This window comes from Copadichromis virginalis, linkage group LG12, assembly GCF_057382275.1.
Source record: "Copadichromis virginalis isolate Kocher_CV1m ecotype Utaka linkage group LG12, C_Virginalis_male_GT1.1, whole genome shotgun sequence".
In the NCBI taxonomy this organism is placed as follows: domain Eukaryota; kingdom Metazoa; phylum Chordata; class Actinopteri; order Cichliformes; family Cichlidae; genus Copadichromis; species Copadichromis virginalis.
In genome coordinates, this window is record NC_140629.1 from 13,549,354 (window position 1) to 13,574,768 (window position 25,415).

At 40.2% G+C, this 25,415-nt stretch overlaps 3 protein-coding genes across 3 annotated transcripts; 2 read left to right on the forward strand and 1 right to left on the reverse strand.

The window, feature by feature from the left end:
* Window positions 1-1,908: 1,908 nt before the first annotated feature.
* LOC146696614 (uncharacterized) lies at window positions 1,909-4,831 on the reverse strand. Its single transcript, XM_085474074.1, has 5 exons — window positions 4,722-4,831; window positions 3,906-3,997; window positions 3,316-3,362; window positions 2,849-2,941; window positions 1,909-2,212 (listed from the first exon to the last, which is right to left on the reverse strand). The coding sequence occupies exons 1-5, from the start codon at window positions 4,829-4,831 to the stop codon at window positions 1,928-1,930; spliced, it is 627 nt and encodes a 208-aa protein (XP_085330200.1). The 3' UTR covers window positions 1,909-1,927.
* A 4,871-nt stretch (window positions 4,832-9,702) lies between these two features.
* lgi3 (leucine-rich repeat LGI family, member 3) lies at window positions 9,703-19,741 on the forward strand. The gene is made up of 9 exons (XM_085474790.1): window positions 9,703-10,470; window positions 11,256-11,327; window positions 11,940-12,011; window positions 15,623-15,694; window positions 15,836-15,907; window positions 16,213-16,382; window positions 16,492-16,656; window positions 16,752-16,842; window positions 17,970-19,741. Exons 1-9 carry the CDS (start codon window positions 10,268-10,270, stop codon window positions 18,697-18,699), a joined length of 1,647 nt encoding a protein of 548 aa, XP_085330916.1. The 5' UTR covers window positions 9,703-10,267; the 3' UTR covers window positions 18,700-19,741.
* Window positions 19,742-20,363: 622 nt separating this feature from the next.
* chmp7 (charged multivesicular body protein 7) lies at window positions 20,364-24,497 on the forward strand. Its single transcript, XM_085474791.1, has 10 exons — window positions 20,364-20,983; window positions 21,081-21,252; window positions 21,571-21,756; window positions 21,853-21,986; window positions 22,133-22,181; window positions 22,297-22,416; window positions 22,500-22,598; window positions 23,362-23,419; window positions 23,518-23,733; window positions 23,813-24,497. Exons 1-10 carry the CDS (start codon window positions 20,721-20,723, stop codon window positions 23,866-23,868), a joined length of 1,353 nt encoding a protein of 450 aa, XP_085330917.1. The 5' UTR covers window positions 20,364-20,720; the 3' UTR covers window positions 23,869-24,497.
* The last annotated feature ends 918 nt before the right edge of the window (window positions 24,498-25,415 follow it).

Consider the following 25,415-nt stretch of genomic DNA (forward strand, 5'->3'; position numbering starts at 1 on the left):
CTGCAAGGTATCATTAAAAAACTATTTCTCATCTGGTATAATAAACACAGGGAGAATGTCTAAAGGCTGTTTTTGTGTTTTGACTTTTCATTTAGTAACTAAGCATTCCTACTAGTACTAAAAAAGAAGGAAAACTGTGGGATAATATTCAGACAGGGCTTTTTAATAGCGTCAGTTATTATTTAAATACTGTTACACTTGAAATACTTAAATGTTGGCTAAATGGATGAATGGATTGATAGATGGACAGAGAAGGAAATGATAAAAATAATAATATAATAAGAAAAATAAGTTAGAACAAAAAAAAATGCTGGAAAGTTTTCAAATGTCAATAAAATGGCTTAATGATTTGTACTATGTACAAATGGTACCATATACACAGAAAGACACAGCATAGAGATGTTTTATATGTAAATGAAGTGAGAATGATGATATGTATTTCATAGCTGGTATTTATCATATGTGGATATTTTACAGTCTGAACAGGTACACCCATTTAACTGCTTGTTAACACAGTCCTCTAATTCGCCATGTACAGCATTTCGGTGCATTTAGGCATGCAAACACATCAAGACAGCCTGCTGAAGCTCAAACAGAGCATCAGAATATTGAATGTGTATCCTAAAACTGTGAAACGTCCTTTCAAACCCAGATTAAGACTATTTGAAATACTAGCACCTTTGGGATGTGGTGGAAAGGAAGATTTGCATCATGGATGTGCAGCCAGCAAACCTGCAGCAACTGTGGGAAATCTCTGAGGAATGTTTCCAGCTCAATGTTGAATTTTTGCCACAAAGAATTAAGACAGCTCTGGAGGCAAAAGACAGTCCAACCCAGCACTAGCACTAAAGTGTCTGGTGATTGTAGGTCTGTTGCCTCCTGCTCTTTAAGTATCTAAATGTCCTGATAACTCTGGAGAAATACGCCTATAACAGCACTTTCCTGCAATTTCCAGTCTGACCTTTTGAACCAGCATTGTTTACATAAATGACCCAACATACACACTGCTGCATGTAAAATGACAGCAACACACTGTATTTAAACAAAAAATGTAAAACACTGACAGTATTCATTTAGGATCTGCTACAGTGTTTTTACTATATCTATATATTTCATCTATTTTTAACAGCTTCCTGATATTATTTTTAACTGCACACAGGCTGTAAAATAAAACCAGTCTCCTGTTAGCCCATTTTTCAAAGCAGTTATAAAGTGCTCCGTGTGTGGGCTACAGCACTTTATAATAATGCCGGTGATTTACAGTATCACTTTGATGTATGGATCGGGTACTTACTTAGTCCTTGGCGGTTGTTACTGGTACTTAAATGTAGGTGCAGAGGATCACAACAAGACTAATGGCAACAAGTGGATGAGCGCAGGGTTTTAAAGGTAAGGAGAGAGAATGTTGTACACTCAAAAAAATAACTCTTCAAATGAACATAAAAAAATCATGGAAAGAATTTCCACGTGATTAAATTGCTTTATTTTAGCACTATGCAATTCTGTTACTCCAACTTAATGCACTCATGTTGGACCAACTTAATTAAAGATTGATGAATCAACGTATTTACTGCATTTTGATCCAATATATTTCAATAGTGTTGATCCAACTTGAAGAGTTTTGTTCCAACTCAATTCAGTAGGTTTTCTCCAACTAATTTACTAAATTTGGTCCCAGCTTAAGTTAATTGAGTTGAACCAACTCATACAAATTAAGTTATTCCAACACAAGTCTTTAATGCTAATAGAAAGCAATTTAAGCACATGGAAATTCTTTCCATGATTATTTTAAGTTAATTTAAAGAGTAATTTTTTGGAGCATTTAACAAAGTCTAGAGTCTGGTTAACATAGATTTCACTATTACATCTAAAAATTTGTCATACACATCTTTTTGTTTTCTCCAATTTATTGAATTTATAGCAAATTTCACATAACGTATAGTTCGTGTGCATCTAATTCCATAAGAATCTTCTGCAGGACCTCAAAGGTGTACCTGAGTTCCAGAGGGTAGCTCAGGTTCAGTGAATAGACCAGACCAAGCAACATTGTCACTGCAAAAACTACATTGCCCAACTCACCCATCACTTCCACCCCCTCTAGAACAATGATAACATCCTGAGGGTCATCGCCAGGCTCCGCACCCTCTGATCGAAAGACACAGATGCTAAAGACTGTCTCTGCTATGGCAGTGGCGATGCTTTTATCAACTTCCTGTAACAATAAAACAAACAAACAAAAAAGATAAGGATTTCTCACTAATATCCATTGCAAACCGTTTTAAAAGTACATATCTGTTTTACATTAATGTAAAATACCTAAAAGCTTTATTCATTCAAGCTTTATAATAATGTAAATGTAATCAAAAATGACTGCCCGATATTTTTCCTGACTCAAGAGAAGTTCATTCAATACCTCAACAATGTCCTGTCTTTCAAAATCTTGTGATAGGGGTGACTGTGGCACAGGAGATAGAGCAAGTTGTCTACTGGTTTAATCCCTGGCTTCTCTAATCTGATACTAAAACTATCAATGGGTAACATACTGAACCCCAAGTTGCTCCTGATACATCCATTGAAGTGTAAATGTTACATAAAAATCTTGTATGAATGTGTGTATGAATGAGGTTATTATAATGATATTATAATAAGGTTAGTATAAAACACTCAAGAATGGTGCGTGTAGTATCCAGTGAGAAACATAAAGCTCTTACTTTTCCTATTTTAAAAGGTCATTTTTTACAGCCACCGGTAATTTACAGGAAAACCCCATCCCCTGAAACTTTTTGTATGTAGTTCAAGCTTATCTTTGATCGTCTCCTTAGTTAAGGATACAGGCAAGTTAACATACCAGGTAATCCTTCACCAGCTTCTCAGGATCTTCATTCAGGTACACGCAAAGACCTTTGGCGATGTATTCTCTTCTGATTTCAACAGCATCAGTCTTTATACACAGAGGGGGAAAAAAACAAATATATACGGAAATCCATCTCAACGACCTAGCAGTGGGATTAAAGAACTTTTAGTTGAATTACCAGGAATTTGTGAGAAATACAGAGGCTATTGTTTTACAGTCTTAATCTTTTCAAATAGTATTTATGCATTTTAGACAAGTCTGTCATTTTAATATTGTTTTTTACTTTGTGTATTAATTTAATCAAGCCATACCCCCAATTCAAGAAAGTTTAGATGATGTGTACATAAAATCAGAATGCAATGTTTTCTTGGTCTCAAAACTACATGTCACTTACAAATGAATACATTTGTAAGTGACATAACATGGGAATGTGATCATTTTTAAGAAAAATATTAGCTCACCTTGAATTTGATGAACTGGCCTGCCAGCTCTCCAGACCTTTCACCACCTGATAAGATTAAACATTTATTATCTTTACAGGAGGGAACTGCAAGTCTGCAAGTTTATTAAGTAGAAAAATATTTAATTTCAAAAAAATTAAAAAAACAGGAAAACATATCTGTTCATGTTTTGTCTTTCCTCCTCAGTGTACTAAAAACACATAAATTGTTAAATAAACCACTGTCCATCAGTTGCAACTTACAAACTTACAAATTTCAACAACCCACACGTAAAATGTAAATTTATCACAACAGTCTCTGTGGTAGAGCCAAACTAGCTTATGTGCAGAGGTTAAGTTATAAACAATATCTATATTTGGAGTAGCTAAGTCTTTCATATTAGGCTATCATGCTAGCATGACATTGTGCTATATTCTTCCAATAACGTGTTAGCTAGCTAGAATGGCATAAACGAACAGATATTTGTTGTTGTTTTTTAAAAACAAAAAAACAAATGTGAATAAATAGAACTGAAAAGAATCGACAAACTAATGATACCTTTGTGCAAAAAGTATTTTCATCAAGATGGATGAAGATAGATTCACTCTTACCTTTCCAAGATGACCACGAAGCAAACCATGTGCTTTCCTGCCTCTTGTTGTTTAGAATCTCACATCGCAAGTCTTTAAGGCAGCTAACCACTCTTGTTAGATTTTATCATGTCATATCAACAAGAATAAATTTAAGAGGTGCTAAGTTGGTAAATTTCATGTAGATCCTATATGATTTTATTACGTTCACCTTAGAAACATAAATTCATTGTGTTTAAATTACATGTTAGAGTCTTGTAAATGCAATAACCACCAAATTTCACTTTTTTGAGTGTAAGTACCAGGTATGCCTGCACTATGTGACAGAAAGCTGGGAAGCATTATTAGTAGTTTTTCAAGTGTAAGCGTTAAAGTCACTATGATTTGAGTGACTTTAGTCATAGTGTATACTTCACCAAATAAAGCCTGCATTAAAAAAAACTGAAAACAAACAAACAAAATGCAGTCTTTTGTATGTCTGTCATGATTTGTCCAAAGAATATTCATGGCGTCTTGAGGCACAGGTGTGGTCAGGTAAATGAGATGGGTGAGTGTGTTTGTTTGGTGTTAAGCTTGCAGAGGGGTGGAGAGGGGGTAGTGGCAGTGGTGCCTGCCTGACAAGGTGTGTGTGTGTGTGTTGGCGTCCATAGAAAAACTGACGCCTACAGGCATGGTCCCGCCTCTTTCCCACCAGATCGACTTTCTTCAGCACAGGAATGAGACACAGACACCTCCTCCAGGCTGAGACATATAATCTGGGCCTGTCAGGGCCTTTATCAAGCGAGATCAACTGGCGTGCCGGGTCTTCCTCCACAGTCCCCACAGGCGGCAGGATACCTGCACACGCATTCCTCCGACACATCCCTGTCCCAAGAGGCGTATCGCTTGTCTTTTATGGCAGCTCCGCTCGAAGGGCGGGGGTACGGGGTACAGTTGCTCCTCTGCATTGTGAGGAATGGAAACCAAGACAGTAGCACAGTCTTGAGTTTAAGAGGATTTTCCTGACGCTCAAGGTCTCAATATGACAGACTGATGATAAACTGAAAAATATGTAGCATTTTCTTGTCTGCAGCCGGTTTCCAGTGAGAAGACAATGACAACATGACGAGCTGATTGTAGGAGGTTAGCTCAGCAAGCCTTTTACAGGTCCACCTGGGAGAGCTTAGTTGTTTCAGCACCAAATACCCCCCCCCACACACACACACACACACTCACACTGTGAGTGACCAAATGAAAGAGGGTATGAATCAAAGCTGCGGCGTCCTCGTACAGAAGACTCTAATCATATCACTTGCCCCTGAGCCATATGTCTTTGTACTCTCTTTAATTGAATTGAGCCTAGGATGAGATGGGCTGACATACCTTCCAGCGACTGTGCCTCACTTAGAGATAGCAGGGCAAGGAATTAGAGCAATTTGGAATGGTTGTTTTCTTGGCACAGTTTGGGAGGAAACCTTGAAAGTATCCAGCCTGCTTGTGCTCTGTCCCTTGCTTTCCATTTCACTGGCTTAGTTGGAGTAGTAACACCTGACTGAGAGCTCTAGCTTTATTGTCTTATATAAAATGATTATCAGTTTTACTGGCATGTTTGCGACTCTGCGATTGGCCGTCGAAGACAGGTTCAAACGTGATATATTCGTGTGGCCTGTTGTGACAGACACTTACTAACTTATTGAATTTTTGGTCACGTGTGAATGCATCAATGGCTCCTGACTCACCAGGCCTGACGTCAGCTTGTCCTCAAATTCAGCCAACTCAGTTACTGGCATGAATCGGCCGACGGCCTCATGGAGACACCTGAAGATGAAGTTAATGATTTAATGCCTCAGAATCCCCTGTTTATTTGTGCCCTTGTCTATCTCTGTTAATCAACTCGTGTAAAGAATTCCAGAGGAAGTGCACACGCTGCGCCGTGTCTGCGTGTGCGCACGTTTGACTGAAGCCTTGACAGTTTTGTGAATCCGCTGCCTGGAGCGGCTCTGATTTTCCCTGAAAAGAACTGAGGTGAAGCAAATTTCACCTCTCCTCCTACTCAGTTTTTTTTCTCTTTGCCTTTTCCTGAACAGTCACCATGCCAAACTATGAAAACCAAACAGAAATTGAAACAGAGTGACAGAGAGGTCTTTTCAGGCTGCTTGGCACATAATCAGAATGGGATGTGGGTTTGAAACGGAGGAGAACGGGGACGCTGTTCAAGTTGTGACGTAAAGTTCCAGTTGTCCAAATAGGGTTGATTCCCGGTAAGGCAGGGCTTTGGGGAGAAGAGGTGAAAAGTCTGGATTTTAGAACACCTTCGTGCCAGACAGCAGAGGATATAATGGGATGGTGAGAGTTTGGCAGACGAGAACACTTGTAATGTTCAATGACTAATTTTTGCCAAACTCAGCAAGTGTTCCTCTTAATGTTGAGCTCTCAGAGTGAGTGGTAACTTGGCTGAACTTTCCTTGATTGCCCGAAGGGCTGATATGAAACAAAGCAGTTCAAAAGGCACAGCTGTTAATTCCATATAATTCCTGACTGAGAGATGTGCTAAGGGTGCACTGCCTGTAGAAGCACAGTCCTCGAAGTTTATCCTCGGGGCTGTTAATGCAGTTACAGAATAAGCCTTGGATTATTCATGTTCTACTCGTCTTATGAGAAAAAATATCAAATTATTTATTTCTGCTGGCTATAACTAACTAATTGAAACAAAACTATGAAGAATTAAAAGTGAAAATGATGCGACAGTGTGCAACTTTTTTCTGTTTAATAGTGTTTTATAGACAGTTTTTGCTCAGTGTTTGCTATATAGGCCACAAATGTTATGCACAGCTTCATTTGAACTGCTTTAATCGCAGCCAGAAACAAGCAGACAGGGATATATTCCTCTGGAATAGGCAGAGACCAAAAGGAGGGCTAAAAATGGGTAGAGATGTGATATTAAACAAATGATGACACACACACAAAAGCTGTAGTATTATTTGCTTCTTGTTGAGATTCACAGTGCTGTGTAACACTCTTGACCCACCCCTCGTTTCTTTATATTTTGCTAGGGAAATAGGAAGTAGGTGCGGCAGTTTACTGAAACATGCAAACATACACGGATTTCCATGTATGTATACAGTATATATGTGAAAAAACAGAGTTTGCAAAGTTCTAATAAGCTTGAAAGTCAATATTAGGTATGACCACAGTTATTCTTCAACACAGCCACACTGCTTCAATAATACGTGTGTGTATTTTTCTATAGGTATGCTTTTCCTGCATTAGCAGTATGTTGGGATGATTAGCATGCTGAAGGATGAAACCACTGCCAATCTGACACTTATTGGTACTACATGGTTAATCAAAATCTGACTGCACAAACTATGACAGAGCCTCCACTGTGTTTTACATATGGCTGTAGACACTGCTGTACCTCTCCCCTGACCTCCTCTGTAAATACTGCTGACAATTTGAATGTTTTAAAAACACACTGCACTCCACCCTAAAATCCCGAGCCACGTTTCTGGCTAATATGTCCTCGTGAGTAATCTTGTTGATAAGAAAATAATATTTTAAAGCTGTCAGACTGTGTTATCTTTGGCATTTTTTTCATGGATTAAACTAAAGAATTTGGAATAAATAATTTAGTCTGCTAACAACAAAGATACAATTTAAATTAGCTTCTTTGCCAATCCCTTGATTTAGGTGCCTTTTTTAAATGCTTGATTGATCCACAGGTCAGTGTTAAGTGGCTTGACAAACAAAAAAGATTCCTTTGAGAAAGGGTCAGATACAAGGACTGGACTGACAATGAGTGAAAAAGCAGCCAATATCCAAAGATCAACTTTGCAGTACACCTGGAGAACTATTGCTCAACATCACTTCTCAAAGCAAAATATAAAGAAATGAGGGGCGACATTTTTTTTTGCACAGTACTGTAGATTGTAAGCTCGGTGCCACTTTGATGCACTTCTAAAACTGAGTGATACTTTGTTCTAAGCCGAACTAAAAGCCTGCTGTGGGTACACTCACATCATGACTAAAGCTGACTGGAAGACTTCTCATCTATGTCTTGGCAAACAAAGCAATTCAGTGTTTAATTTTTTAAGGGTCGACTGAATTCACACAGCACATTTTTCCAAAACAGTATTTAAAACCGAGACCTATGATTTACTAAGTACACTTGTATGGGGAGAATTTTGTGGATTAAGCTCAGCGGCATTTCAGATTCCTCCGCATGGGCCATGTTAGGGTTTCCAGCTGCTGTTTCATGCTCCCTTCTTTATGCCATGCAATTATGCTGGTTCCCACCGGAGGTTTCGGATTGGGTGGAGCTCTGCAAGGACTTAACTGCTCCTGACTTGGCATAACTTGCATAAATCTACAAATACAGTTAGCACAAAAAAAATGAGACAAGTGCAAACACGCCACATGGAGTACAAAAGAAAATAAACAATAAAAATAGCTACTGTACAGGAAATGGCATTCCTAAACTGGATGAGGCACAAAAGAGACACCACCCAACTTTGTAACTGCTTCTCGAAAGCTGTTGCTGCAGCTTCACGAGTTTGAAGATTTTCAAAAACACTACACTCTTTAGAAGCTGCTCATAGATATGAATCAGACTGTCCCAAGGCAAAACAAATATATGCCCCATTCAGACATTTTTTGGTATTTTCTGCTTTTGGACATCAAGTAATGGGTTTGATTGTGTTTCACACAGTAAATCAGAAGAGAATATGGGACTGAAAAAACAAAAGCAAAATCACACTTTTGGTTACATGTGTCTGTTAAGAGTTACCCTCTACTTAAAAAAAAAAGTACAAAGAGCTGCTGCTTTGAATCAGATGATTAAAACCACATGCTGTGCGTCTGGGTTGGGAACAATGTGCTGAGACCTGGACAGACAGCACGTCGCAGGGTCTCTGCACTTGTGACAACAGAGTCGTTGTGCAGGAAAGCTGGTAATGCCTGGCACTGAGGTTGCAGCCCCTGCCACCAGCTACTTGGCCACAGTGCAGCTGACAGCCCTAAACATGCTGTACATTTTATTGACAACAGCACCACCTGGTGTCTGGAGGCAGTACTGAGTTTGACAGGGATTGCGTCTAATTCACGCTGGCAATCTGATGTTTATCAGATATTAGATGATTATCTTCATAATCCTGTTGCTACTTCTTTTGATAAACAAAATGAAAATATTCTAGAGAAAAAAATATTTGGTTTTGTAGAAAGGCACAAAGAGAGACTCTTACAGCTCCCATTGTGCATTTTATTGCATTTAGCAGCATGTGTTTTACAACATTTAAGCAATCAAGATTTCAATTTATTATTTAATTGAAAACGCTTTTTTGAACATCTAAAGCTCACCTAAAAAATTAGGTGATGGAACTTACTTTTAGGGTAATTGCTGTGTAGACAGTGGTTTTAGTTGTGTCAACACAAATAAATAGTACACTTTTCTTATATTTGTAATTGCACATTTGTTTATTCTGATCCCCATTACCTGCATTATGTATTTGAATATATTAAAGCAACGTGTATCACCATATAAACAATCTGTAGCAATAACACACAAAAAACAAGGGTTTGTTTTTCAGCCATTGTTGTTACTGATTACACTTTTTCCTGTTTACTTACACATTTGACTGCCGAGATTGAGAAACTCATTTCAGATTATTTCATAACATAATAATACACTTCTGTATATTGGGTAGCATTCATATTCTCCTTCTCACTTTTTTCTTCCTTCTTTTTGAGTCATGTTTATTTTAATACCTTCAAAATAAGAGAAATCTCAGCACTGGCTGCTGTTTAGAAGCAGACAGAATAAAAACACCCTCCCACACATACAACCACTGACACATGAAGTCATGCACACACATATTGCCTGTGTCTTTGATGCCTCCTTGTCTGCTCTCCTGACTGCAGAAGCTTGACAGGATTCTGCACCTGATGAGACGTCTTCTACAAGACCCTCTCATCTTTATCCCGTCTCTCCCTGCTGCTGCCGCTGTTTTAGAGGTTTTCTGCATGCGTAATAGTAAATAATTCACTGTCAGCGGCACTGCAAACAGGTCCTGGTGGAGAGAAAGCAGCCTTGCTCATCATTCCTGCAGTGTGCATCCTGGCAGCAGCTCCTGACAGGGACACAGAAAAAGACTGCACAAATCCAGGGAGGCTGCAGAGCACCCACGCCCACCGAGGATACACAGGCTTACCCTTATTCGCCCTCCTTTCTACCTTCCTTTCCTCTCTCACCCACATCCCATCTTATCTCTCTCTCTCTCTTTCTCTGTCTTTTGTGCGCTTGTGTTGTAGGCAGGCTGACCACCGCCTCTCAAACACGCCACTTGCTACTGATCTAAAACTTTAAGAAGAAGCTCACTCAGACAGCTCCCCTTTCCTCCCGACCAACGATGCTGGAAATCGGACCAAGATGGGTGAGGCTAGCCTGCTTGTCGGTTCTGTGTCTGTTTCTCTGCCTGCCGGGGCAGTCAGACAGCAGGAGAGCCCCAAAGATACCCCGCTGCCCTGCAACCTGTTCCTGCACCAAAGACAGTGCCTTCTGTGTGGATACCAAGGCTATCCCCAAGAGTTTCCCCCCTGGAATCATCTCTCTGTGAGTTCTCTGTTTATATGTTTCCCTCTCGCTCAGCAGAAGCATCTTTATCTTAACCTGTGTGAAATCTCGGCAGTCTGCAGGCTGGCACCGACGGCTACATCACTGATGTCACCCTGCGTTATGTAATGATGCATGAAAAACCCCTCGCTTGCCTTTTAGTTACTTTAAAGTGAACAAAGGTGCGTCTCCTGCTGATGTTTTCACAATGCAGCTCACCTCTGCATTGGCAGTATTATGTAACAGTGACAATAATGTCCCTTTACGGCGAAGGCATGGTAAACTTAGTTGAGGGAGCATGGCAGTAAAAATCCTATCAAGCTCCAGGGAGGAATACTAACAATAGCTCCCCTCTCTCACTGCAGGAGACCTGCTTCTCCTCTGAGAGATTTAATCTTGAAGAGGGCACAGAGAGCTGCTCGGTAAATGGAGCACAAATAATGAGGAGTGAAAGCTTGACTGGGGCAAGGTTATGTTTCACCGAAAAGGTTACAAGGCGCTGATGATGTTAACCCCCATCACTGGTGTTTGACTGTTGGGTCAAGGGAATTGAAGAGCACGGGCTGGTGGTGGTGCCCTCATTTAGTAAGAGAAAAAAGTAAAGTTCTGTTGGCCTATCGAATGATGCAGCCACGACTGCAATTCAAGCTGCAAGCACATGACAGGCAAAGATGACAGGCTTATAAAATGACAAAGAAATATTAAAAATCTGGTGTTTTCAACCCTTAGACACAAACATGGCGTGTGACACATCTGATGACATCTGCTGTTGTTTGTCTACACAGGACAATGGTGAACGCAGCCTTCACTACGATCCCTGAGGGAGCCTTCTCACACCTTCACTTGCTGCAGTTCCTGTGAGTTGCCTGACCACGCTACACCCTTAAAACTGCACAACATTGCAAACTTTTGACTCACAAGCTCTCAAGCAACCAGTGTACAGCTATTACCCCCTTTATAAAACGCACACACGCTGTCACGGCGCTTTGTCACACAGGTACGCTTTCATACAGCACGCGGGCATCTTTTGTTTAGCAGGGACAATGAAAGGACTTGAGCCACTGTACTAGAAATGAATGGTTATTGAAAACAGTGGTGACAGCGCAAGTAATAAGGGTTAAGTGGCTCTGTATCAGTGTCATTGCCAATGACTGACTCCCTTCACTTGTGCTCTTCTAAACAAAAGGGCCTTTATGTCCTCATATGCAATCATAAGTAAGGCGCTCGTGTGCACATCTGCATTTGTGCGTCTCCTTATAGTCCTAATGTGTTATTGTTCAAAACATTTGCCTTGCATTGAGATTTACACACTGAAATTGTGACAAATCGTTTTAGGATAGCAGGACATTGGCTTTTTTTGGTTGTTTTTTTTTAACACTTTAAATGGCAACCAGCTGCTTTGTGTCTTCTGTTGTTGGACATGTAGAACTCTAACAGTAAGGTGATTTAACTTTTCCTTCTTTGCGCAGACTCTTGAATTCCAACACCTTCACTACTATAGCTGATGATGCTTTTGCTGGTCTGGCTCACCTGCAGTACCTGTGAGTGTCTCACTTTCCTCATTTGCAAATTACTTTTATTTTATTAATTTAGTCTTTAAAGCAATAAAATTCATTGTAGTATCATATTTCAGTTTACTGTCTTATATGCACTGATAACAAAAATAGTATCTTTGGTTTTTGTTTTAAAACAAGAGTTTGTATAGTACAGAGCAAAAATCTCCAGTCACCCCTCATTTCTGTATATTTTGCTTCCAGATTTTCTTGTGATTTCCCAAAGTTGTCTTGATCAATAGTTCTCCAGGCTTTCTGAAAGTCTTTTGAAAGTTTCTTTGTTTTTTTTGGACATTGGCTGCTTTTTCTCTCATTTTCAGTTCAGTCCTTGTACCTGAAATATTTTGTTTTCTTTGTTTAGTGTTTTATTACCAAACTCACTAAACAATTTTGCTGACCTATATGTAGTTACTCACAGATATAATTTTAATATTAATCTTAATAAAGCTATTGATGCTTCTGGACAAGATTTTATTTTCACCCTGGATAGCTTCAATCTTTGTTAGATCTGTTTGAAAATGTGTTCATCTTCCTGCCCACATTAAGGGCTATATGCTCGATTTAGTCTGCCGTTCTGGGGTCACACCTTTTCATTTTAATGCTGTGGAGTTTCCCATCTCAGATCAAAGCTTACCCTCTGTGACAATATTTTGCCTCTAAAAAATCTCAACAGAAACATGACACTTCCCCCTCAAAAGCATTAATCTCACCACACTCACCAGTTTAATTATTTCCTCACCCTTTATTTCTGCTGCTGCTTTGGTAAATGACTATGATTACAGTTTAACCTGTGCATTCAACTCGCTGGATCTATTTAAAATCCGCACTGTCAGAGTCTTCTTCATGATCAACCTCTGAGCTCTGCCAGCCTAAACCTGTGGGATGACTCAAAAGGCTGTCTAAGAAAATTGAATTGCCTGTGCATGTAGATTGGCTCAATACTTACAGATACTGCCTAATCAACAAATTACTCAGCTTGGATGAGACAAATGGAATAACCTTATATTCAATAACCTCAAACAGCTCTTGTTAAAATCACTGGTGACCTCTTTTTTGGATTAGATCCCATGCTTCTCATCATCCTCATCCTCCTTGACATTCAGTCCCAATTTTGATATAATTCTCCATCCTCTGTTAGAATGACTGCCAGCATTGGAATCCAGGACACAGGACTACAATGGTTCACATCCTACTTTTCTAACAGGAAACAGTTTGTTCAAGGCTCTCTATCAGCCTCATTCACACATGGTGTCCCTCAGAGATGCTGGGACTCATAATTTGTAATACTTTCATAATTTATTCAGAATTTATTTATAATTTATTATTTCTAATTTTGGAATACAGTTTTATTTCTATGCTGATGAAACACAACTTTATGTTTCCAAAAACCCAACACATACGTTCCCCCTTTTATCCCCACCACCTGCCTATAAGCCATCACCACTTGGATGGCAATCAATCAGGTCAAACTAAATGGCAATAAAAGTGAAGTTATCCTTATTGGCTCAAAGTAATCTCTTTCAAAAATCTACCCTTTTGTTGTCTCTATAGATAGTTGTTGGGTCCACACTTGTACAAGTGTCAAAAGTCTTGGATTCATCTTGGACAATACTCTCTCGTTTGCTGCCCACCTCAGTGATTATTTACTGTCAGCCTTCTTCCACCTGTGTGACATTTCCAGACTACGCCTTTTTCTTTGGATTATTTTTAATGCCATTCTCGTCGGTCTACTTAAAAAACTCATTCATCAGCTCCAAATGGTACACAACTCTGCAGAACAGATCATCACTAAGTCTAAATTTAATGGATTGCCATTGAACTAAGCGAAAAAAAATATTTTGCTCATTACTTTCAAAGCTCACAGTCAGTTGGTATCCCAAAATCTCTCAGACCTCCTTTTTCTCACAAACCTTTCTATATTCTACTTTCCTGACTGGTCCCTGTGTCAGTCATAACACTGTGTGTTTCCAGTCATAGCAGACAGTTCAGAAAAGAATTAATTTCAAAATATGACACTTCCAATGCAGTGAAAACATACCTGGACAGGTAAAAGATACTGCAACAGTATCGGTCATGGATTGGCCACCACTGAACCTCAACCTTATTGAATCAGCATGGGATCATGGTGACAGAGATCAGAACAAAAGGCAGCAAACATCCAAAGAAGAACTTTGAATGTCTTTCAAGAAGCCTGGAGAACTATTATCATACCAAATATTGATTTTTCATTGTATAAATATATATTGTGTTTTCCTTATATACTCCATTTCCATATTTCTTTTATGTTTGCCCATTTCAATAAATCGCTGCCCCTCCCATTTCTTGGTAAAACATAAAGAAATGAGGAGTTTTGCACAGCGCTGTATTTTTTAAATAGAAATAACATATTTTCCAAACTAATAAACTGAATCTTACTGTGCTACTGTTACATTATGTTTAAAAATAATTATTTCATTGGAGCTGTCAGGGATTCATTAAACTATGTCTATAAAGTAAGTCTTTTATATGGAGGACCACAACGGCAAAACTAACAAATAAATAAATAATTTTAAAAACCCAACATAAAATGTAGGAGACATTAGCAGGTTTGTTTCAGTTTGTGTCTATATTTCTTTATATTTGTATTCATTTCCATATTTATTTTCACACTTTGATTAAAGAATTCATTTTTCTCTTTAGATAGCAAAGCAAAAGTGTAAAAATAAAACACAGAAATACGTTTTATTAACAGTTTTGGGGAAATAAAAAGGCAATGTGAAAATAGTACTTAAGTAGCTACGTAAACAAATTACTTTTAGATAATAATTTGATGGATAAAAGTCAATGGAAAAAAATATATAGCTAAATAAATACAGAAGCAGTTTCAATGTTATACAATAATTAACTAATTCAATCCCAAATATATTCATTTAGTCAGTAACGGTCCTCCATAGCGGGCATCTTATTTCTCAGTGAAGTGCATAACAGTAATCTGCACAGAATTCCGCAGTATTGCAAAGAATGCCAAAAGTAAACCAGAAAATAAATTTGCCCGCGACAGCAAGTGTTTTGCTTCTGCAGTGTGATCAAGCTGAATATGCCATCTGTGAATCGATGAGCTTTAGAGAGTCGTTAGCTGATGCTCTGGGGTGTGCAGCTTTCCATGATGGCTATGCCTCAGGCTGCTGGCCTGCATCAGTGCCAGTACCATCGCTACCCGCTGTGAATTCTAATAAAGTAATAATATCATATCCAGCCAGAGAGTCTGCATATGATGTACAGCATGTCCTCGGATATCAATAGACAAAGACAGAACAGGATCAAATGATGCTGAACACAGAGCTCTCTGTAAGACTGTGGGTTTTAATCAGATAAAGCTAAGACGGAAATATATTTTTTAACATTTAGTGTTTCAATTCCTTGCAGTTAATACAAGGACCATTCAATAAGAATACATCCAATACAAAAAATACAACACAAAAGAAAAAGTCAGCCCTTGAAAAAAATTGACTAATCCCTGAAAACCCTGCTGCTGCTACAGCCTCCGTCCAATGACGAATGGCTGAATTTCAGAGTTTAACATCACTGTGTGACATATGAATAATTTGTTCCCTCCTCAGGTTCATTGAGAACAACGACATCCAGGCTCTCTCGAAGCATACCTTCAGAGGACTCAAATCTCTGACTCATCTGTGAGTACTTTTCTGGTAACGCTTTCCAATAAAGAACCTGTTACTTAGCAACACGACCGAGCTAATAATCTATGCATTTATGCAACTAACGCAGCCAACTGCTTACTACAAATCACGACACGATGACAACTGTTTTTTCAGCTCTCTCTCAAACAACAACCTGCAGCAGCTGCCCAGAGATCTCTTCAAACATCTAGACATCCTCACAGATCTGTAAGTGCGCCCACACTGAAATCTGCCTCAACATCTCGAGTGCTTTGACCCTACAGTCTGTCACTATGAACAGTGGTTTGCTCAGATTCCCCCAAGGCCTCAGTGGAGCGCCACACTGCAGCCAAATGGTCCACAGAGCTGTCTGACTGGAGCATGAGCTTTGTTTCTATTTCGGTTCTTGTTTGAAACACACACGTGTTTTTAAAAAATGAACTGTTTGATTTGCACTCTTTGCTGAAAGATTTAAGTTTGAGCTTTCAAGACTGAACTTCACATGTTTTCCCTGATCCCCACCTGCTACTTAGAGACCTGCGTGGGAACTCTTTCCGCTGTGACTGTAAAATCAAGTGGCTTGTAGACTGGATGGAGAAGACCAACACTTCTGTTCCCGCCATCTACTGCGCCAGCCCCTTTGAATTCCAAGGACGCAGAATCCGCGACCTTACACCACGAGACTTCAACTGCATCAGTGCAGGTTTAACCTTAATCTTTTATTAGACTACTAAGACTGAACTCCTGACTGACTACTTAGACTTCTCTTATGTCTCTGGCCATGACGCTGCCTCTGGTTTCTCCTCCTACAGATTTTGCAGTGTACGAAACCTTCCCTTTCCACTCTGTGTCAGTTGAGTCCTATGAGTTCAATGGAGATCAGTTTGTGGCCTTTGCTCAGCCTGATTCGGGGTTCTGCACCCTGTATATATGGGATCACGTGGAAATGGTTTTCAGGAGGTTTCACAACATTACCTGTAAGTTGCTGAGGATGAAGGCATATGAGTGTGTACAGCGCTGTGTTAAGGAACGGGTCCTGATGTTTTTTGACTTCCGTGTGTCTCTCTTGAAGCTCGTTCCGCCGTGTACTGCAAACCCGTGGTGATTAACAACACACTTTACATGGTCGTGGCTCAACTTTTCGGTGGATCTCACATATACAAGTAAGATTTGTTAGTTATTTCTCACATACCACTGGTGACCTGTAAAATGTCTCCAGTATATTAAATATGAGCAGCTAAGTACATAGTGCTTTATTTCCCTTTATTTTTGAGAGAGTAACTCCACTCTAATATCTGCTGGGTAAATTTGAAGCTTGAGTAAATACAGGGAAACAGGGAGAATCAGTGGAGCTTTAAATAGTGCAGGAACGCCACAGATCCACACACACAGGTCAATATTGTCTTTAGAACTTTATGCCAGGTTTTTCTGACACTTGGTTAAGAGTGTGAATGGGGTCTGTTTTAGCCCAAACAATGATTCTTTCTTAACCCTAACCAATAGTTTTGTTGCCTAAACTTATCCAAGTACTTTTGGTTCTTAAACTGTGTCTGAAAACTGAAACACAGATCTTTTGAAAAAAAAATCAACACTAAATTTAGGTTTACTGTGGAATTCAAACCCGCATTTGCCATTTATCCACTATTATGTCATTCTAATGTGGGCACGTTTGTCTCTTTATGTACTACCTCTCCTGTCTTTGCAAAGCCTTTCTGGCAGAAAGCCTTCACACAAGTGAAAAAGATTTCTGAGAGGTAGGTACAAGGATGAAGCTTGACCAAGTTCAGAGTGCAAATGGAGTAGCTCAGGCTCCATTCATTAGACTCTGCAGTCCGCAACACTTGCCAAGAGGAGCAAACAGCTGACCCACCTCTCAATAGCCACACTGCACCCTAGCTAAGGCTGCGGTTAGTGGCTTGTGGCAAGAAGCAGTCGTGTTAGCAGTAAGCTGTCAGTTACAGTGAGCGTTCAGCAGTACAAGCTGCAGTTTGTTTGAAAAATAAGTACTGCTTGGCAGGTGTATTTTTACCTTTATAATGTAAAACAGACTCGTCAGATCTGTGATCTGCTGCCAGATGAAGCAACCAGTCACACAAGGTTTTATCAAAATATTTTCACCTCATAGCCTAAAATTACTGATGCTTTGCAGCTTTTCTGCAAGGCTAAGCTGACCTGCTGCTCTTACCTTTATCAAAGATGTGATAAAAGAGTCAGTGAACCACTCATCTAACTTTTTGAGCTAATTGTTTAAAGTTTTGGGAATGCACTGACAGCATTTCTGCTAACACAGGTGGGAAGAGGACCCGCAGCGCTTTGTAAAGATCCAAGACATTGACACCAGTCGAGTAAGGAAGCCCAACTTTGTGGAGACCTTCCAGCTGGACGGCGAATGGTACTTTGTGGTAGCAGACAGCTCCAAGGCGGGCTCCACTAGCATTTATCGGTGGTACAGCAACGGTTTCTACTCCCACCAGTCCCTCCATCCCTGGCATCGAGACACCCACGTCGAGTTCCTTGACGTTGGGGGAAAGCCTCATCTCATCCTCTCCAGCGCCTCTCAACCACCGGTGGTTTACCAGTGGAACCGAAGCCAAAAACAGTTTGCTTTCCACTCGCAGATCACAGAGCTGGCCGATGTACAGATGGTTAAGCACTTCTGGGTGAGGAAAGTTCTTTACCTCTGTCTAACACGCTTCATCGGTGACTCCAAGATCCTCCGCTGGGAAGGGCAGCGTTTTGTGGAAATCCAGACTCTCCCCTCCAGGGGCTCAATGGCAGTGTACCCTTTCATCGTGGGCCTTCGCCAGTACCTCATTCTTGGAAGCGATTTCTCCTTCTCCAGGGTATACCTGTGGGATGACCTCACTCAGCGCTTTCAGCCCTTCCAAGAGCTCAACATGAGAGCCCCAAGGGGGTTCAATTTGGTGTCCGTGGACAACAAGGATATCCTGCTTGCCGCCAGCTTCAAAGGCAACACCCTAGCCTACCAGCACCTGGTGGTGGATCTCAGTGCCAAGTAGACACGTTCGAGCAACAAGAGGTGTTCCTGGATATGTGTCAAACGTGCCAAACGAGTAAAAGACTGTTTTTGCCATGGAAATAAAAGTCTGCTGTTTCCTCTGATGTTTTAAGCGAGGCAATTAATTAAAAGAGTATTTAAACTATTTTTATGCACTATCCCTTGATATCTGAAAGAATAACATGTTCTTTGACTTAATAACACAAGTGTCATGTCATTGCTGCATCACTGCTCCAGGTAATGTTGTTTTTGGATTACGTTGTATATCATACTAATGTGACAATGAGATGCATGTGCATCTACTGGATCATTCACTGGTAATTGTACAATTGACAGTACATCTTCATCAGTTTTCTAACTTCCAACATCTTGGCTAGCTGATCTGAGTAGCTACTTGCATGACATTGTATATCTCTATAAAACAATGCAATAACATAAATCCTTGACTATCTTTATCTTTACAAATGAGATATTCATGGATCTGTTTTGGATCTGCATTTCTAACAAAGTGTCAGAGCAGATCTGAGGACGCATGAGAAACAAACTAAACACAGAAACTACGTAGACCTACTTGAGCATTGGGCAGTTCGGTTTTCTTATGATGTTTATAAGATGAGTTTACACAGACATTCACTGATTTTATTATGCAGCAGATTTCCCTGCTTTTCATGGCTGAGTTGGAGGTCATGTACAAAACTTTGGGATTTGTGGGAGCAATACCATACCGTCTCTCTTTCTTCTTCTTTTGGCTGCTCCCGTCACAAAAGCAGCTCATCTGCCTCCATTTCATCCCATCCCTAGGATTCCCCTCTGTCACACCAACCCTCTGTTTTTTTCCTCTTTCACTACCTCTGTGAATCTTCTCTGCGGTCTGAACCTTTCCTCCTGGCCGGCAGCTCCATCTTCAACATCTTTGTCCAGTATACCCACTATCTCTACTCTGCACATGTCCCAACCAGCGTCGCCTTTCTAACTCTGTCTCCACGTATTCATTTCTAATTCTGACAGCTTGCGCTCCTGTCTTTCTGTCATTTCTTGTCTCCAAACTAGTTAGTTTGGAGACAAGAAATGACAGAAAGAAGAGAGTGAAGGCAGGGTGGAGCGGGTGGAGGTGTGAGAGGCAGTTGCCTCTCACACCTCCACCCGCTCCACCCTGCCTTCACTCTCTTCTTTACCTCTCTTGTGCATTGTCTGTTGCTTTGGATGGTAGATCCCAGGTATTTAAACTCCTTTCACGTTTCCCAACTATCCGACACTCTCTATGGAACTATAACAAAATCACTGAATTATAAGACAAGGTCAAGATCCTGTCGCAGTCTATGCTTTGAACAGTCACAAACTGTATTAATTCTTGCTGTGTACATCTGCACATGACTGGGATGGCTGTATAATTAAATCCTATAATTAATTAAATATGGGCTCCAAATAGTCTTGTGTCTTGTATTTTATGTGGTTATGCGGTGGGACACACCTTCATTTACACTGTGAAATCTGGTCCATGATGGGTAATGTCCATAGACTCCATTAAGAGACGTTGCGTACCTCTCGTATGCTCATAAGCGGCGCAACCGTAGCATTCATGAGCAAGTTGAAGGGGCGCTTGCTTTGTTGTTCGGGGTGTCCCTGTGGGTCACCCCGACGTTTTTACGCAGTGGAACGACTGTTGCCGCCTCTCCGTACGGCTGAGAATTGTGAACTCATGTTACCACACATTGTTGTTGTTGGAATGTGAAACGATAGCTCGCGTTAGCGAGATATTTTATTAATGGTTAAGCAGCTCAGTTTGCTGTGGCAGGTGGCATGTGAATGGTAGGATTAACCCAGCAGGTGACATCTGGACTTACATGTTATTAAACGTTAAGCGGTGATATTCTGGCTCTTTTTAAAGGGCTCCTGGTGGATGTTGCTAGCTAACCAAACGCTGCTTCGGTTTTAAGCTAGCTGCTTCAGCTGTCCGATTGGCAAAAACAGCAAGCTAGCCGATAAACAGGTTTACTGAAACTTTAGCTTTGTGTGTTACAAATGTCGAACTCCGCTGAAATTACGCTCCCCCTCGAATGGGACGACGATGAGCGGATGAATTTTATGTTCTCCGACTTCAAGGAGAACCGAGACGTCAACACTACGGACTGGGACAGTAAGATGGACTTCTGGACGGCTCTGATCGTGAAGAGCTGCAAGGACCGCCGCACCGTCTGTGTCAATCTGCAGGAACTGAACAAAATCTTCAAGAGAAAAGAAAAGTCACCGCTTGGCTTGGCTACTGTCATCCAGTCCATGGCCACGTAAGTGAATCTCTGCCCCCCCCCCCCCCCCTCACTAAGCCTGCCAGTCTGGGTCAGTCTACTTAGATTGTCTGTATTTTTCTTTTTCGGCGGACAGATGCGGGAAGATCCAGAGGGAGTCGGAGTTTGCTGCTAATGTGGACTGTGGCTGGTTGTCCTGGGGTGTGGGTCTGCTGCTAGTGAAGCCTCTAAAGTGGACCTTCTCGGCTCTTTTGGGTAGCAGCCGGGTGCATTTGGAGGAGTCTTTTGTCATCATTGAACTAGTAAAGGTTTGTTGTTCTCATTAAAGTTCACATATTCATAGCAGCTGACATCCATACATTCAAGCCACTGAGATCTTTACATTTTTAGTTATACTGTCAATAACTTCTCTAAGTTATTACTGTGCGCATTTCTTATCTTGATCTCCCATAATGCACTTTAAGTTTCATATTGCAGTAGATGTCAAGCCCTGATGCTGCATATTAGTGAGCCAAATTAAATGCATCTTGCATATTTTGAATTGCAGCTAGGATGAGGGATTTCTCTTTCCATTTCTCCAGTATTTTGCAGCCATTAAAATACAAAATTCTCTTTTTGTTCCCCAGGAGAAAGCAGCAGAATTACTCAGGGTCTATCGCAGCAGTGAATTTTCAAGCTGCTCCATTGTGTCATTTCAAGATCTCTGCACCCTCTCCTCTAACATCTGTGCTGATGAGGGCACCCTATGCATGGCGCTCCTGCAGCTGCAGAGGGACAAGCAAGTCATGGTTTCGTTGCACGAAGGCGAGAAGGTAAGTCTGCCCACCATTAACAATCTGCACATTTAACATTTTCAGCGACATCTTTATGTAAGGAATCTCTCTGTCCTTGTGTGTTTTCTCTTACAGATTGTTAAGTTTTGTCTACCTGGACAGGACCGCGTGTCTGCGGTTAGTGACGTGGACATAGGCATCTATCAGCTGCAGCGCAGTGAGAAACTGCTTGGAGAGCGAGTTGAGAAATTGGGCCTCGAGGCTGACAAGTAACTCACATTTTATAATAAACGATTGATTTGGTTTGTGTGCTACTCGTGTCATCAGATTTCTTTAAATTTTATTTTATTTTTTAGGAACAGTGATTCAGAAAGACAGATTGTTGCTGAAATTGCTTTACGTGATCTAATTGCAGGTGCAAAGAGGAAGCAAGGATTCTGCTGCGGGAAGGGAAGAAATCACAGGTTATTACTAATGTTGACTGTTTAAAAAACCAAAAAAAAAGTCATTTAAGCACTTGCAACCAAATATGCGATGGCAGTCACAGCACCTATTTATGTTTGCTGTCAATCCAAAAAGGCACTGAGGTGTTTGAGAGGTCGCAAGAGGGTAGAAAAGAGAGCAGACAACTTATTTGCCAAGCTGGAGTCCATCAGGGAAATCCTGGATCGAATAGCCCAGTCACAGAGTGATAAGATGGTAAGGGCAACACTAACAGGAGCTGCCACAGCCTTATTGTACAGCTGTTTATAACCAAGCTGGTTGTTGTCTCATGTCTTTAGGTTATGCAAGCATATCAGGCTGGAGTGGCTGCCCTGAGGCTCTCTCTCAAAGACGTGACTGTGGAGCGCGCTGAGAGCCTTGTGGATCAAATCCAGGAGGTACACAACTTCTTTTTATGTTCAACTTAATTGCATGTTTTATTATTTTTAAGTAGGACTCATTATGATGTGTTCAGAATTTGCAAACTGATGATGACACACAGCTCTCCCCTACATAAGCTGCCTTTTATAGGTTAAAAGTAGTGGTATCAGTGCTGATATTAGATATACTTAGGGATGGGAATTGATAAGAATTTAGCAACTCTGATAACATTATCATTTCTCATTGGCTCCACTTTGACAGTCACCACCATCTCTAAAGCAGCATAACAAAGCACCTAAAAAGGGAACTGCTTCAAAAAAAACTCCAACAAAGCACAATTCCTGCTAAATATGAAAACAACAAGTAAATGTGTTTTCACTGTACAAAAAACATCACTGAGTACAAACAGGCCATGGCGGAGGAGATGATAGCAACTAGGGATGTGCAACTCTGAAAAATTACTGATGTGATCACATGGTGCAAAAACAGAATACAAAATACAACAACCCAGGTAGAAAATACTTTTCAGTGTTATTATATGACAGCATGGTTAAGTTACTTTAATTATTGTTGGACTAAAGTCTTAAGTGGTTATTTTATACTTTTTCTTAAAATGTACATGTGGACTGACCTCATAACTTGAAACTTTAGTCATAATTAATATGAGAATGCATCACTCTAACAATATATGAATGACAAAAACATAAGGAGAAGGCATAATAGATCCACTTTAGTTAACTCCAGCATTTAACGATCTTCATGTATCCTCTCTGTAAACAGTTATGTGACACTCAAGATGAGGTGAACCAGACTATATCCAGCGGTGTGACTGCTGCAGGTAAGTCATTCTGTTTGAGCTGTATCTACAAGATGCTTTATATCTGATTTTAATAGAGCTCTAAGTTAATCATGTCTTTTTGTGTTTTTGTTCTGTAGATGAAGACATGGATGAGCTGGAGGAAGAACTGAAATCTTTGTTGAATGATTCAAAGCCAGATTCCGTCTCCAGTTTACCCACAGTCCCAGCAACCAATCTGCAGCCCTCTGCTGAGTCCATCCTCAGTTCTCTGCCCGACATACCTCAACGCCCCTTGAATATTAGCACCGAGCAGCTGGAGGAAGAATTAAATCAGTTGACTCTTACAGATTCAGGTTTGCACTTTGAGTTTTGTTCTCTATCCAGCTTTGTTGTAAGTCTTTTGAAATAACACACAGTCATTTCTCTGTCCAGGCTTTCAAAAGAAGAAATTGACATCGCCAGCCAAGATATTAGATCCTGCACAGTGACGGAGCAGGCAAGACGTGGCAAGCCTGAAGGTCTTCATCGCATATCAAGACAAAGTGAAGCTCTTAGAAATTAAAGCGAGTTCGTACAAGTTAAAATAATACTCAGTAGTGATTTGAGGGATTGTGAAGCCAATACCACGTTGACAACAAAGCACTTTCTGTCATTTGTCGTTGAAAAAAAAAAATTTCCTTATTGTGGGGGCATGCCAAAAAGGACTTTAAAAATATATATATTTCCCCCTCTGTGCACTTTTTAACTTGAGCGCTTTCAAATGCTCTCAAGTCAGGAGTGAACGTTTTAACCCCTTGAAACTGGTTCTTTGGTATGTCACCACTAGGACATAATTTTATGCTATTTTTGGGAAGAGTAAGAAAACAAACTGTATTTGTTGTTTATTGTGTGTTTATTATTGTGTGTAAATGTCCATCAATAGCAGTCCTGTAAAGTGCATTAAGTGGCCTTTTGGATTGTAAATATGAACCTAAAAGGAAAGAGAATGTTATGCCAAATGATTTATAAAAACTGCATTTAGTCTCAATACAGAGTACCTGTAAAGACTGAGAAAAGCCTACCTTAAGTGAGTTTAACCAAATATGCCATATCAAAAATAAAATTTATTTTAATCACTCATCTGTGGTGCTCGTGCGTCGGTCCCTGTGCTCAGGCTGTGCAAAGGAGACAGTTAGTAGTTGTTTGGAGCCGCCTCTGGAATAAACGGAGAATAAACAAGTGTAATTTGAATTGGGCAGACATGAAGCATTTTTCTATTAGAATTGACCACAAAAGCACTCTGGACTGGGTAGGGAAGCCCGCACAGGAAGGCCCACTAGGAAATTTACTTCTTGCATCAAATATGACCCTAAATATAGTTGTACTGTAAATATTTAGGAAATTACTAGCTTTTCCAAAACTTCTGTCACACAGTATCCACTCGTCAGCCACTTTAACAGGACCTCCTTTGAGTACAGTGAACCTGCTGGAGGCAGCCATCAGACTATAGGTACACTGTGGTCCTGGTCAGCAACAATACTAAGGATAGGCTGTGGCACTTAAAGGATGCTCAGCTAGTACTAACAGGCCTAAGTGTGTCAGTAAATATCCTGCACATTTTCACACCACCACAGGCTCAATGGATATATTCATGCTTTCATGTCTTTGTGCCAAATTCTGATTCTATTATCATGTTACAGCAAAACTCGAGACTCGTAAGACTAAGTATACATTTAATCTTAAAGTAACATTTTTGCCCTAAGAACTGGTTCTTACAACCAAATCATTGAAGTAAAATATTATGTTTTACAAATGTTTTTTTGGTCTATGACTTATGTTTTTAAGGTATTGTTTACATGTAATGCAGTCTTTGTTTTCATACAGTGACTAATATCCCTTCAGTGACATTTTCTTTTAAAAATTGGGACACCTAGTGTCTGGTAGAAGTACATACACAGGTAAGTATAAAAAGGCAGATTTTTTCCTGATGTGATTCAGTTTTTATTTTTGTTTAAATCTAAGAACAACAGACTGTAAATGGGTCTAGCATAACAAT